The sequence below is a fragment of the Triticum aestivum genome, chromosome 1A (genome assembly GCF_018294505.1).
Source record: "Triticum aestivum cultivar Chinese Spring chromosome 1A, IWGSC CS RefSeq v2.1, whole genome shotgun sequence".
Taxonomy (NCBI): Eukaryota; Viridiplantae; Streptophyta; class Magnoliopsida; order Poales; family Poaceae; genus Triticum; species Triticum aestivum.
In genome coordinates this window covers 47,775,240-47,789,714 of record NC_057794.1, presented here as the reverse complement: position 1 = coordinate 47,789,714, position 14,475 = coordinate 47,775,240, and the positions used below count along the sequence as shown (strand labels likewise).

General features: G+C 43.1%; 1 protein-coding gene across 1 annotated transcript; it reads right to left on the bottom strand.

The window, feature by feature from the left end:
• Nucleotides 1-3,822: 3,822 nt before the first annotated feature.
• LOC606397 (probable beta-1,4-xylosyltransferase GT43A) lies at nt 3,823-9,639 on the bottom strand. The gene is made up of 3 exons (XM_044601231.1): nt 8,549-9,639; nt 5,647-5,932; nt 3,823-4,414 (listed from the first exon to the last, which is right to left on the bottom strand). Exons 1-3 carry the CDS (start codon nt 9,235-9,237, stop codon nt 4,241-4,243), a joined length of 1,149 nt encoding a protein of 382 aa, XP_044457166.1. The 5' UTR covers nt 9,238-9,639; the 3' UTR covers nt 3,823-4,240.
• Nucleotides 9,640-14,475: the final 4,836 nt, after the last annotated feature.

The window sequence follows — 14,475 nt, the reverse complement described above, 5'->3', positions numbered from 1 at the left end:
CAATGAGCTCATCAGTGTCAGTCAGGAATTGATGTGCTACTCATACTGTTTTCTCTTCTTCTTTCTTTGAGTTGTGTTTTCTCCTTTTTATTTTTTTCTTTTGTATCCATTTTTGTTATTTTTCTTCTGTATTGTTCTCCTTTTTCTTTTCGTTTTAAAATTTCTTAATTTTTCTTTCCTTTTTCCTGTTTATTCTACTCTTTAGGAGACAAATGGACACTTTGTAAAAGATATGCGAACATTTCAAAAAACGAACATCTTTGAGATATGTTCAAACCTTTTCTTGCATGACCTGAATACTTCTTTCACACGTTTTACATGTGAACTCTTTAGAAAATATACATGGAACTTTTTCGAAGCTAACATGAACATTTCTTTCCATGTGTGTGGACATTTTTGTTTTTCAACACATGGACATTATTCTCACATGCGTGAACTTTTTCCTCACAGAAGATGGACACTTTTTTCCACACGCAGAACATTTTTTGAAAGTACATGAACATCCTAAATAACTGTTCATGTCAAGTAGAATTATCTCAGAGAAAACTACATTAGACATATTGTACATAAGTGTGGACATTTTTTCTTTTTGCAACACACGGATACTAGTTTCACCTTTTAAAATGAAAGAAATTAAAACGTTTTTGAAATGTATAGGAAAAAAGGCGCACCACATGGTCTATTCTGCTAAAAGAGTACTATTACTCATGTTCAGTCTAGTAACATACAAGTGTTGTATTTTCTGTAAATTTTCACTTTTTGGGGACAAAATTCATCAGGTTAGAGCCATTTTTATTCATGGGGTTGCAAAAACATAGAGGGGAAACATAATCATAATAATTAAACGACCTACACAGGGAAAATTTTCCTCCAGAATTCCTACTAGGAAAATCATCTGAACCAAAGAGGATTTTGGAAAGTTGTGCATGCGAGAAGTGGCGGAGCTTGAGCCAAAATCAAGGGGGGGGGGCAAACATAACTATTTTCAGCTTATTTTTGATAGAAAACAGGCCTAATACAAAGAAATATATGCATGGTTTCTTGTGAGCTGGGTGGGAGGGGGGCATGGCCCAGGTTGGCCCCCATGAAGCTCCGCCATTGCATGCGAGCGTGGGCAGGTGGCATTATTTCATTTCACAGGGATGGCTTCTTTTATTTCACAAAAAATGATCATGTATTTACGAAAAATACATTATGTGTAAAGCAATTATATTTATGAAATTTAAAAAGGAAATGGAACAGAAAGCAAAATAAAAAGACCTACTGAAAAAAATGGAAAACCAGAAATAATTGAAAGGAAAATCATCAGAAGAAAAATGTAAACGGAGAAGGAGAAAACCAAAAGAGAAAAAAAGAAGAAGATGGTAGACGCTGAAAAACTGAAAAAGGTAAAAAAAAACTAAAACGGGGGCAGGAGCCCTCTCGGGAGAACGAACGCCCATATTGGGTCGGTCCAGTCGCTAGTTTGTTTGCGTCGCTATTTAACGCAGTGAGCGTCTGGTAGAAAAATAGGTGAAATGTTACCTTAATGAAAACTCGTGCAGCGCCTCTCTTTGGGCCAGCCCATTATTTTTATAATAGCGACTTTTTTTTTCTTTTATAGTGTAGCGAAAGGGACGAACCTCGGTCGGTTTTGTGGCCAGTTTTGAGCGATGTTTCATATTTTGATTTTGCACAAAAGGATTTGTTACAAACTAATCATTAATATTAAAAGAAAAAATCATGAATTTTGATTATTTTTTTACGAAATCCATGAAAGAGAGAAATAACGATAGAAATCTAGGTGGTTTTGAGCCGTTGCTAGATTTCTGTCGACCAGCACGGGGAATAGTATCTGTGCTAATTCAATGCTACCTGCCCTAGCAAAAATAATAATTCAATACCATGTAAAAATGAAAGAGACCCTGAAAAAACCTAAAATGAAAGAGATGCCTAAAAGAGAGAGCTGAAGCCTAAAACCCCAAAAAAGGAGAAAAACACAACTCAAAAAAGAAGAAAAAGAGGAAACAGTATGAGTAGTACTCATGTTTTTTCTTTTTGCTAAATAGTAGTACTCATGTTTTGTTCTTAAAAAAAGTACTATCCAAATTTCCCAATAGGAGAAACGATTGTTCATAATTTTGAACAAAATTATGTCGGGTTAACTTCCGAAAACATGTGCATGCACGTGAGCGTGGGTAAGTGGCATCATTTCACAGGGATAGGTATAGAAGAAGCACAAGCGCAATCAGCACATCAATGTCAGTCAAGAATCTACTGTGCTACTCATACTGTTTTCTCTTCTTCCTTTTTTGAGTTATGTTTTTTCATTTTTAGTTTTTTCATGTCATGTCCATTTTTGTTATTTTTCTTTTATATTTTGTTATTATTTTTTCTTTTTCCGTTTATTCTGCTCTTTAGGAGGTACATGGACACTTTTTAAAAGATATGCAAAAATTAAAAAATGAACATCTATTGAGATATGCTCAAACTTTTTCTTGCATCATCTGAATACTTCATTCACACGTAGAATTTCTTTAAAGTACATGATTTTTTATGTGTTCATGTGAACTCTTTAAATGATATACATCCAAATTTTGTAGCATAACATGAATTTCTTTTCCATATGTGTGGACAATTTTCTTTTTCAACACATGGACATTATTTTTTCATGCGTGAACTTTTTCCCCATAGAAGATGGTCGTTTTTTTTCACAGACAGTACATTTTTGGAAGTACATGAACATTCTAAAAATTTGCTCATATCAAGCAGAATTTTCTCAAAGAAAACTACATTGGACATGTTGTATATAAGTGTAGATATTTTTCTTTTTGCAACACACGGAAAAGACCACCTTTTTAAACTGGCTATATAAAATAATGAAGTAAAAACATTTTCCAAATTTATAGACAAAAAAAGACGCACCACATGTTTTGTTCTGCCAAAAGAGTACTACTCATGTTTAGTAGTGACATACGAGAAGTGTCAACTTCACATTTTTGGGACAAAGTTCATCGGGTTAGAGCCTCTCTTTTTATTCTTAGGATCGCAAAAGCGTAGAAATAGGAAATCATAGGATAGCAATGTCATGTTCTTCTGAACCCTATAGGATTTCATTCGCACCAGAGTATGGTTGATTCCAACACACGGAAAACAAGTCTTCGCGAGATGTTTGGGTGGATGGAAAATTTAAGAAAAACAGCGCAATCAATTCTTTGAGAAAGTCCACTTGGATTCAATCATAATAACTGAATAACCAACATAGTGTATGTGCGTATGTATGAGCGTCTGTGTGTTTACTGTGTTTAAAATAAATAAATAAATTACCAACATGTGATATTTTCTAAGGATTTTGATCCTCCATTGCTACTAGGAAAACATGAACCAAAGGGGGCGTTTCGAAACCTGTGCGTTCGAGCGTGGGTAAGCGGCATCATTTCATTTCACAGGGATGGCTACTTCCGTTCCGTGATCATCGTCAGAAAGCCCACCCACAACGATGCACCAGCACAGCACAGCACAGCACAGCATAGCACAGTCAGCACGTCGGTGTCAGTCAGGAATCGGACTTCGCTGTGCTGCCGACACTTGAAAGGTTGTCGGCTGCATACGCGCCGTGGGCAGTACGGCGTGCGCGTTAACCAGCTCCAACTCCAATAATGGAGGACTGGTAGTACTCCAGTAGATCTGGCCGCATTCATTTCAGTTCATCGCCGCAGATCTCGCTGCCACTGCCACTGCCACGTGGTACGATGCACAGCTGTTTTCTCCCAAACAAGAAACTAAATTGTTCTGGATTTTACAGCAAATCTGAACAACAGCAAAGAAAAACAGGCGAAACAGTTCATTTATGCTGAAATTTGCTGGAAGCCCATGCTGTGAATTCATCATTTCATCTGCAAGATTTCTCAAACTTTCTACACAGCTTATTTGCACGCTTGCACTCCACAGACGGAGAATCCGCGAGAGATCACCCGGAGGAGCGAGGAGGGGCGGTCGGGGTTAAAGAATCACAGGTAAAATAATCTGAATAAATAATACTATTGCCCGGGGGTCGATTTCCATTTCCAGAGGACAATTCATGACCCCCCAAGGGAAAAAAGGACAAAATTGAGAGAAAGAAAAAAAAAACTCAGTGTAAGCAGCAACCTTCCTCCTTTTCCTTTTTGTTTTCGCCACATTTACTTACATAAACTCCATTTCCGACACTGTTCTTCTCCGCGGATGATTTTGCTCCTGTTCAGTCCCATCGCCCTCCTCCCTACCTTCTTCTATGGTGGGTTTTCGGGGTGGCGGTTTTGGTTTTGGTTATGGGGGTGTTGGGGCTACTAGGCACATCATACTGCCACACCATGATCTGGGAGCAGTCGGAGGGGATCCCCTTCAGCTTTGTCCTGTCCTCCAGCACCACCTCTTGCACAAACTTGATCGAGTCCTGCAACCAATCATGCCACGGGAAGAGAGTAGTGTGAATTATTAGCTGGGAGAATCAGTCCTGTTGAGTAACCAAAAGAAAGATAAGCACTGGACCATTTGGTAGCAGTTCAGTTCTAAGGAAATTATTAGCTTCTTGGATATGGCCCAATGCATTGTGGTGGTTGGAAATTTGGGTCTTTCTGGTGCAACTACCCAGCAGTGTGACACAGATGGAGTGAGGGATTCGCAGAGGGGCCGAAGCGCTCCGTTATCTTGTTTCAATCAGCGATCAGTGCTTCGGTTGGTTGTAGTGGCGCATGTACCTATCAGTACCACTAGTGGGATGCAGCTCTAGGATGATGACGCGCTAAGTAGGTGAGTCGGTGAGACGAACAAAAACTGAGATCACAAGTTTAAGAAAAAGGAGTGCATGAAAGTGATGGTGGGACAAATAATTGCCACCTGTTCCCCTCGATGTTGCGTTGAAGGGAAGTTGATCATTGTGTAACGCCAGGTCAGTCAACTTCGAAAGGGAAGTTGATAATTGTGTAAGCCGGGCAGTGAATTCAGATAGGAAAATATCTCAGGGCTGAGGAGATCATGAGCAGAAATCGTAACCCACAACATTACTTAACCATTCAGCTAACGATACTTATTACCTTGAAAAGTACCAGGTCAGTCAACTACAAGGATGTCATTTTTAACTAAATAGTGGACAGCATAGTTTTTTTCGAACTGCAAGTGGCCTTCCACCAATTGACAGGATAAGATTTTTTTATCAGATTGACTTGTTAAATTTTGAGTTTAAAAAGGTATGATAAAATTCCATTCAAGCTGAAAATTATTTGGATCTGCTTTAAGCTGGACATGCAGTCCACGCTTCTGAGGATCCTAGTGGGCTCGCTAGTTTCGGAGGTTTATTATTTGGCTGTCATGAGATCAGGAAATGGACAAACTAAAACTATTTTAGCCAAGACCCAGTCCCTCAATTAATCAAATCTTCTTCAAATTCCACAACTATTTTTTTTGAGAATGTCATGGTATAGATAAGTAGTTGCGCAATGTGTGGTCCTATTACTTAAATGTTGTGTGTGGCCTGATCAACAACTGTGATGTGCCAATCAGAGATCATTACTTGACTTGATACTTCATCACAATGAAAACAAGTTTAATATATGAAAATGGCTTGTTTTGTACATTTGCAAAGCATAACAAGCATTAGGTTGACAGCGTTACTGCGAGTGAACTAACCTGTGAAGTGTCCGGTAATGACGTCGGTCGTCCCCATCGCTCAGGGTCCCACAAAATAGAACTGTTGAACGCAAACCCTGATACATCGATCGTGTGGGCTCGCGTGCCAGCAGCACCGGCAGGGTTCAAGTCAACCTCAGTGTTATATGTCACTGAACGGGTGGTGCCATCATTGAAGTTCCTCGAGAACCAGCCGACTACCTTCGAGGCGCTGCACAGTGGGCCCTCAACCACTACTTTCTTCTCGCCCGCGGACATCGTTGCCACCGGCCATGTGCCAAACGCCCTGTCCATTTCAACCATTAGAAGGAACATCAATACAATGCATCAAGTAAATATCATCCAATAGTCACTTGCAAGCATGTAATTCAAGAGTTAGCTGCCATTATATCAACCTCAACTTGACTGGTCAGTGATTAAGGCTAGAGATCCAAGGAAAATAATACACTAAACCTTGCCCAGAATTAGGCTCCAAAGGACACCAAACGTGCATGGGCAAGTTGAGTTAAATAATTAGAAGATCTCTTAATCTAAGATATTTGAACAAGAAAAGATATGTGGCCACAACTCCATTAGCACACCTTCCACATGCTGCCTTGTTGAAGGCATCATGAAAACAGCTAGTATTCTAAAACTTCCTCCCACCCGTCTCCACGCTACTAGACACTAGGCATGGAACACAATACAAAGCGAGTGATTTATTGCATGCAACTGTCTCACAATACTACGTGGGAATAGACTAAATCATCCACTTGCCAACGCATGCCGACGAGTGACGAACAGCTGAGACAATCGTTGACAACGAGCGCAAGACTTCATCGCGCACAAACTTTCACAATGCAATGTATGGTCAGGTCAAACACTACTGCAAACAATGTACTAAATTCAGGTTAAGTACACTTGTCCAGGCAATTAGGCAAACAGTACAAAAGTTTAAGTATATTTTAGTAATCTAGGATTAGAAGTACTCTTAATTCTAATCCCAAGTTAAACACGGGGGAGACTTTTAACCCTGGTCAAAACCAATGCCAAAGCCAGACTGTACTGTACTTCATTTGCGGTGACTGAACAGGTAAATTCTGGGACACGCACACCAGGTCATATTGGGGCTGATGCTAAAAACAGCTAGGTCTGTTGTGTTGTGAGCTGGTGCCCCCAGAAAAGCACACAAGGGGCCACATGTGCACGCATCACGAGGAACTCTACATGAATAGTAAAAACTATGTGGGCTGGCGAGATGCAGCAAAAGGTTGCTTGGATAAGAGAGGAGTGCTTTGGTCTCATCATGTTCCCCTCAAACCAAAAGGATTCTTCTTCATCTTCATGGGAATATGAATATTAACACCTTTTAAAAAGAAAAACACCATGCTCTCACATGACATTAGTAGTATTTGTAGTACCATAGTACTACTACTACTACTAACAAGGATTTATTTCTTCTTATTATGAAAGCAAGTACTCATGAAAGTCAGAATGCTACTATTTTAGAAGTAAAAGCCTTGGAAGGATTTGATTTACAGTCTCCACAAAAATGGTTTGGCTGGATGAGCAAGAGCTAAATTGGAGGTCAAATGTTAGGCCTTTTTGATAGAACAAAGACGGTATGTTTGACCTGGAATTTAACAGGGTCGGAGAAAGCAAACGTTGACACACCAGTCACATTCTGTGGCTGCTGATGGATGCCAGAACCACAATATTGGAGGACAGCTACGAGGGAAATGGATGGTCATGTTAGGCACCAATCATCGGCATCTAGTGTCGGTTAAAAGAAAATTTCCCTTGCTTATTTGCAAGAATTCAGGCTCTAATCCCTCATGTGCAGTCTCCATGAACAGCTGGCGGTCACACCGTTGTGGAAAATCTGCTCCAAAACGGTAGGCAAATTTGGCTGTGCATTTCAAATGGCCACACATGGGAGTCAGTCAGAGAAAGCAACAGGTGTGGGCATTTCTTTTAATGGAGTTCAATGGCCATGGCTTCTAACGGTTACTACTATCTTCTACCACCTCTCAACATTTTTAGCAAATTTCTTCCAACCAAATGTTAGGAGCATCAACATCTCAACATTTAATGCATGCTTTAGGTCCATTCAATGTGTGTTTAGTTAGGTTAGTGCCGGAGCGGCCCCGCATGTCAGCGAGAGCCAACAGCTAGTAGTTAGCCCTACTGTTAAAGTACTAATCAGTAGTGCTGTTTTTTTTATACAGCTCTGCTTTGCCCATGGCTCACGAGCCACGTTTAAAAGTCTTAATTAAACTATACTAATCGGAGTGGCTGCAACTTTGCAACACAATTTGGTCGTTGTGGGGGTAAGCAAAATCAAAAGCAAAAGATTGTTAGTAAATTTTAAAATCTGCAACAGCAGAAGCATAGTATGCTGGAGGAAAGGGAATAAAGAAGAGGTAAAGGTGGATCCAATAATTTGACCCCTTTGCATCAGATCACAGTCTCTCAGCTGCATTTGCAATGTTCATGGTGATGATGTGAGGGGTCAATCATCTTATTCTAAACCCTTATTCCTCCCCCACTAATGACAGCTTGTGCTGCCTTCAATTATACTCTGCACCAAACTACACGGCTGCCAAAACCTTTAAAATTAGTTGTACTAGTAGTGTACTAAATTGAGAAGTGGAGGTTAGGGATGAGGAACCCTAGTCGGTGCCCACCTAAAACAATCTGAAATTAATTAACTACAGCTGTTAAAAATTGAAGAAGAAGGAGAAGAAATTATAGATTCAGCACCCTGAAAGAACGGTGAAAAGAAGAGAAGTTGCAGCATTTGTGCATCGAAATCAGTCAGTTTGGCACATTGTAATTTGCAATCTGCTACTAGTGGAAATTAAGATTTTGGCTCAGAACGAAGGAAGCAGAGGGAATGGATGAACTAAGATTTGGTACTCACTCGATCTGGCGGATCTCCTCGAAGAAGTGGGTGTCGTAGACGCCGGCGGCGTCGGCGAAGTGGACGACGCCGGAGAGGCGGTGCTTCTCGACGTGGGCGAGCGCGGCGTTGCGCTGCGCGTGGGCCTCGGCGGCGGCGGTGGTGAAGTTCTCCTCGGGGCGGAAGGCCAGGTGCCGGTACATGACCCCGGTGCCCCGGAGCACCTCGGCCGTGGCGGGCGCGTCGGCCGCCGGCTCCACCACCACCCAGACGACCGGCGGGCGCACCAGCCGCAGCGTGTGGGCGAGCCGCAGCAGCTCCGGCCGCCTGCGCCTCCGCTCCCCTGCCCCGGACCGCGTCGTGGTGACCACAATCAGCATCCGGCGCGGGCCGCTCTCCTCGTCGTCGTCCAGGTCCACCACCGCGCCGCCCCCGCCGGCCGCCGCCGCGCCCTCCGGCGAGGGCGGCGCCAGGCTGATATGCTGGTCCCTATTACCCGCGACGCGGGACGCGGCGAGCTGCTCCGCCGCGAGAATCGGCGGCGGCGTGCCGCCCCCGCCGCCAGGCCTCCAGGAGGAGGAGGAGGAGGGCGCGAAGCCGGTGAAGAAGCCCATGACGAAGCAGAGCGAGAAGTGGAGCACCGCCCGCTTCCACAGGTGCCCGCCCCGCCGCTGCTTCGGCCGCTCCGGCGCCACCGCCCCCGTCCCCATGACGGACCAACAAACAAATCCTCCGACCCCTCCCCCCAAAAAATCACAACTTTCAGATCAAATCACGACCCGCCACAGATCACCGAGCCTCCCCTCCCAGATCAAAACCAACGAGGCCCAAAGACCAAAGGATTGGACTCTGCGGGGGTGACGAGAGCTCGAAGCCGCCCTGCCTGCTTGCTCTCGAATCAATGCGGATGAGCAAGATGGGGGGAGGGCAATTAATGTGGGGGGCAGCGGCGCTAGATCAGCACCAAGATTTGGGGGAGGAGGAATGTGTCCGCCTGGGGAAGGGTGTGGGGAAGAAGAAGGAGGAGGAGGAGATCAGGATGGAAGGTGGTAGGAGCGACGGGGGTAGGGGAGGGGGGTGGTGAATCCTTGCTCGGTGGAGCTGTGGTGGGGGGGTGAAAACGGCAATGGCGTTGGGGGTGGGTTGGTGAGGGTGACGTTTAAAGAGGGCGGGAGGAGTGCGGTGACACTTGCCTGTCCCTCAACAGCTACTGGGTTTTCACCTCCGCCATTGACTCATCTCTTTCACTGTCGAGGTTGCGGTGTGCTGTTCGGTTCAGACATGCTTGCCTCTGGGTCTGGGATCGCGGAGATCTGATCCGGCAACGACCGCCGACGCGGAAACTGAGGTGAAATTGGGGCACACCTGGCGCCCAGTTTGGGCAGGAATTTTCACGTCCCTCAATTTGGAATACAGTGATTCAAAGGTTAATGTTAATTGATTTGCGTATGTGAAAACATTTACAGTATGATGCGAAAAATTAAGCATTTCTTGAAACATTAATTGGTTATATGCAAATGTTAATACATGCTCCCTTTGTTTCAAATTAGAGTTGTCTTTAGATTTATCTAGATATGAATATATCTATCTAACACTAAACTAGATACTTCTTCCGTCTCATAATGTAAGACGTTTTTTAACACTAGAGTAGTACATCTGTATTTTGACAAATTTAAGATAAGTGATTCAGGACGGAGGTTGTATTTATTAGTACAATATTGCTATTAGAATTACTTCAGTTTTTTGTTGCTGTTGAGAAAAGTTCCTTTTCTATTTAGAAAAGTTTAGACTTGTTGGATTGGACTAGGGTGCCTTTACCTAGCAGTTTCCTATTACCGGTTCTCACAAGCAAACGCCCGGAAAACACAGAGCAAGCAACCAAAGTACAGTACCAGTGCTACCTCTCAGACACCTCACATTAACTACACACAAGCTCCAAATAGTTAACAACAACCTATGAGAATATCCAAATCAATTTTAGATTTTAGCACCGCTGCCACCTCAATTTTTTTAGGGAAGATACTGCTGCTGCTGCTTCCCTCTGCCAATAGAGGAGCAGTGTAGTGTAGTGTATATATTCTAACAGCAGGTTAATTTGCAAAGCTTATTGGATAATTTGGACTGGCACTGGAGATGTGGCAGCAGAGGCCCCAGATCCATCCATCCAGTATACTAGTAGCCCAGAAGAATATTAGGTGGCCTGCAGCTTTTGCTTTGCCTTTTAATACACCCTCTAGACCTAATCTTGTGCTAATCCTGCTCTTCCCTTAACTTTAAGCCAAAGCAACGCAAGACATTTTTTGAGCTGGATGGGGGAGGAGAGGGAGAGGGAGGGGGATGGTACATCTCTTTGCTGGTAGCGGATTGGAACATGGAACCTAACCGGGAAAAGAAAAGCAACATTGGAGGTGACACCAAATCTGAAGCTTTCTTTCATTAATTCTGGATGAACAGTGTTATTTCATTTTGAGTTAAAGAGCTTCAATGTTTAAGAATTTCTTTTGGAGGAATTATTTGTTTTCCTTCTCTCTTTTTTTGCAGTTTCGGTGAGGATCCAAGGGTGTAGATTTCTTGTGTGGTATCACATCCTACAAGTACTACTGTAGCGGCGTGTGCTGCAGGCGCACGATAAAGCGATTAAGAAACTGCCGGAAAGTTTGGTGCGGAAATGTAGACCGGCCCAGGCCCAGCCGGTCAGGGGTCCAGGCATCTGAAAAGTAAAACCGGTGGGGGCACCCGGAGGACTGGTTGTACTGTCCGGTCTTGGTGGCAGCTTTGGCGTTTCCTTTAGCGTGCAATGACTGAATCGAGTGGATCAACAACAACCTTCACGGTTTTGGGGGAATCCATCCATCCATGGAGGCAGGACGCAGCCGTGCTTTTCTTTCACTTGGTGATGAAAAACTGCTCGTGTGTGATCATTCCATTTTTTTAAAGATGAATGCGGCACACCATGTCGACCGGCCGAACCCGCGGAGTAGGTGGAAGTGAGGTGGAATGAAAACCGTTCTTCACTCACGGAGGGAGCCTTGCACGAGCTTCTGATTATTCCTTTGGCTGCGACCGACGGCGTTTCCGGCTCTGCCTGAGCGCACCACAGACGGCGTTTTTCATTGGCTCGTTGTTCTTTCGCCCTCTTGCTTTGTTGTCCTTTCTACATAATTGTTGTCCTATGGCGCGCACGGAGCTTCTGCATTTTGCAGTAATCTTTTGTTCCCAATCCATCCAGCTTCCGTGGTTTTATTGTCTTTTTTAAGGCCTAAGAGCATCTACAACGGGACGCCACAAACCCTCCTCAAATGTTTGGATGGCCTGTCTGATCAGTGATCGGTTATGATTTTTTTTAATCCAGACAGACGCCTCAAACGTTCAGTCGGACCGGCATCCTTCATATCCAGCCTAAATATGAAGCGGTCCAGGCACGTCCGTCACGTCAGCCCGGCCCATCACAACCCCACGTATATCCTATCCGATGAACCATAGACCTTAGTCCACTCTACTCTCTTCGTCTCTCCTCTTTCCGATTCGTCCTTTCCTCTTCCCACTCTGATCTATGGCCGACGACCGCAGCGGCTCCGGCTCCAACGGCGATGAGAGGGACGTCGATCCGCTCACTCTCCGCATTCACTACAAGAAATATGTTAACTTGTGACCTTGACTATTGGTCACTGAAAGATCATTATTTTTCATTTGCGACCTTTTTGTGACCAAAAACAGAAGGTCAAAAGCTGGCGGTCGTAAACTAAAATTAATGACCTTCTCTGTGAGAAGGTCGTGGACGTTTATGACCAAAATATGCCTACTGTATTGTTTTGGTCACTAGCAGCCTCCACAGGCCACGTAGGCATCCAGCGTGGCAAGCTGATGTGGCACAAGAATCAGTCCGGTCCAATTCGGTTTTCTACATGGGCCTAGCCCAACAATTCGGCCTTCTTAATGTATTTTTTTCCTGTGCTTTTATTAGCTACATGGGTCTGGCCCAACAATTCAGCCTTTGATTTCTAGGCCTTTAGCCTTTTTGCTGCCATTTCTTATTTGGGCCTTGGCCTTTTTACAATCCATTTTGAACCAGGTCCCACTAGTCAGGTCATCCAATTAGGTCCCCTTGTCAGATTTATTTTGTTTCTTTCCCATTTTAAAGGACCCACTAGTGAAATGGGACCCAAGTGTGCTGTTTTGGTGCCGCACGTCAGTTCTCTATTTGTGCCACTTGTCAAGCCGGATGTACTTGATTCAAATAACACATAACACACAACAAATAACTTGATTCAAACAGAGCCAATAATACATAAAATTTTAAACGACAACCAAAGTACTTTACAATCATGGCAGTATAAATCAGGTATTCAACTATAAAATACAACTAAATATTAATATGGCCAGCTCCAGCTCCAGGGTTTTCTTTGGGATTATTCTCCTGGAGTTCCTTGTACACCAACTTTTGACGAATGAAGGCCAAAATCTGCGTGTTATAAATCAGAAAAGTTAGGAATATAATCAAGTGAAGTCGTGCATATAACATTCTCCTAACAATGAAAAATAGCTGCAGAATTTTAGATCTAATAAGAAACCATGCATATAACATTCTCATAACAGCAAGCCTGAGATATATTTGGAAAGGGAAAATGACAAGTATCAACCCAGTGCAAGATAACAAAGCAACTATGTCAAAGTTATTCAGATTTCCTGATGTGTGTGTCGCGTTATACATGCATCAAGAAGATCGTATATACACACAGATTTAACGCCTAAAGCACATCAGGGTTGGAGCTTACGTATATATACACGATTACTAGTTGGAACTAGTGAACAAAGGTTGTGAATGATTTTCATACGAGTATGTACAGTCATGGTTCTGGACATGAAAATGTCTATGTACATACAAGTACTCGGTACTTAATACAGATTTGCTAAAAGAAAGCAGATAGTATATCACCCATGATCCACTGATTTAGACTGGTATTATATCTTACAAATCAAACTGAAGAAGTTCATTTCCAGCCCAACTATAATCTCAGGCCAGCTACTATAAGATGCAGGGAGCAGAGAGCTCACCATAGTTGTCATGTAGTCCACATGGAAGAGGCAGCATGCCCATCCAAGCAGGATCAGCAGCACCAGCACAAGCTCAATTACAGTCTCCGGCCGCTCTCCGTCACCACTTGCGCCACCCATGCGCTCGCTGGTCGCTGGCTATGTAGTCCACCTGATTTGCAAAGTGCAAAGGTTTCATCAATAAAACAGAGAGCGTAGCTATGGTTTCCGGCAAACTTAACTTAGAGTTATGGGCATCGACATATCATTTCAGTCATAACTCATAACTAACTGAAACTATGCCACTTTTCGTAAAAAGATGATCACATGATTCTTGCAAGATTTTTCAGTGAGCGAGTCCCCACAACATATGCATTAAGACAGAGTGGCAACTTACAACAGCAGACATGCTTCGAAAACTACATTACATATTATAGCAGCATGATAAAAATGTACTCAAATATATTCACAGAAGCACACAGACTATATATAGTCCTTTCACAATTGGAGTAAGAAATGCAAGGATAGTTATAACTTGAAAGTTTCGCGCTAATAGCCTAATAACAAATTTCAAATAAAAACAGTATTAATTCTAATATTATATGCCAAAGTAGAAAAGAAAGCCTCGCAGTTCTCTCAGTTATCACAAAAGTAATATGCCACTTTGCTCCAAGCTTCAGTGGGCGGAAAAGAGACAACATGGATCGCATATGATATGTGCTAGCCACAGAGGCAAGCTAACAGAAACAAACAAAGGGCCTGGTAGAATATGATGATACTGTTGTTCTCACGCGAGGAAATAAAAAATTCAATAACAGAAGCTAATTTCAGGGACCATAATGGCGCTGCATCAAGTGCAGTTCAATTTCATGCCTGTCTCAGATGAAATGAAGCAATAGCAAAGCTACGATTCA

Coding starts and splice junctions, on each gene's coding strand:
- LOC606397 (XM_044601231.1), bottom strand. CDS start 9,237: ATGGGGACGGGGGCGGTGGCGCCGGAGCGGCCGAAGCAGCGGCGGGGC. Junction 5,933..8,548: donor GAGGAGATCCGCCAGATCGA/GTGAGTACCAAA, acceptor TGAAATGGACAG/GGCGTTTGGCACATGGCCGG. Junction 4,415..5,646: donor CATTACCGGACACTTCACAG/GTTAGTTCACTC, acceptor GATTGGTTGCAG/GACTCGATCAAGTTTGTGCA.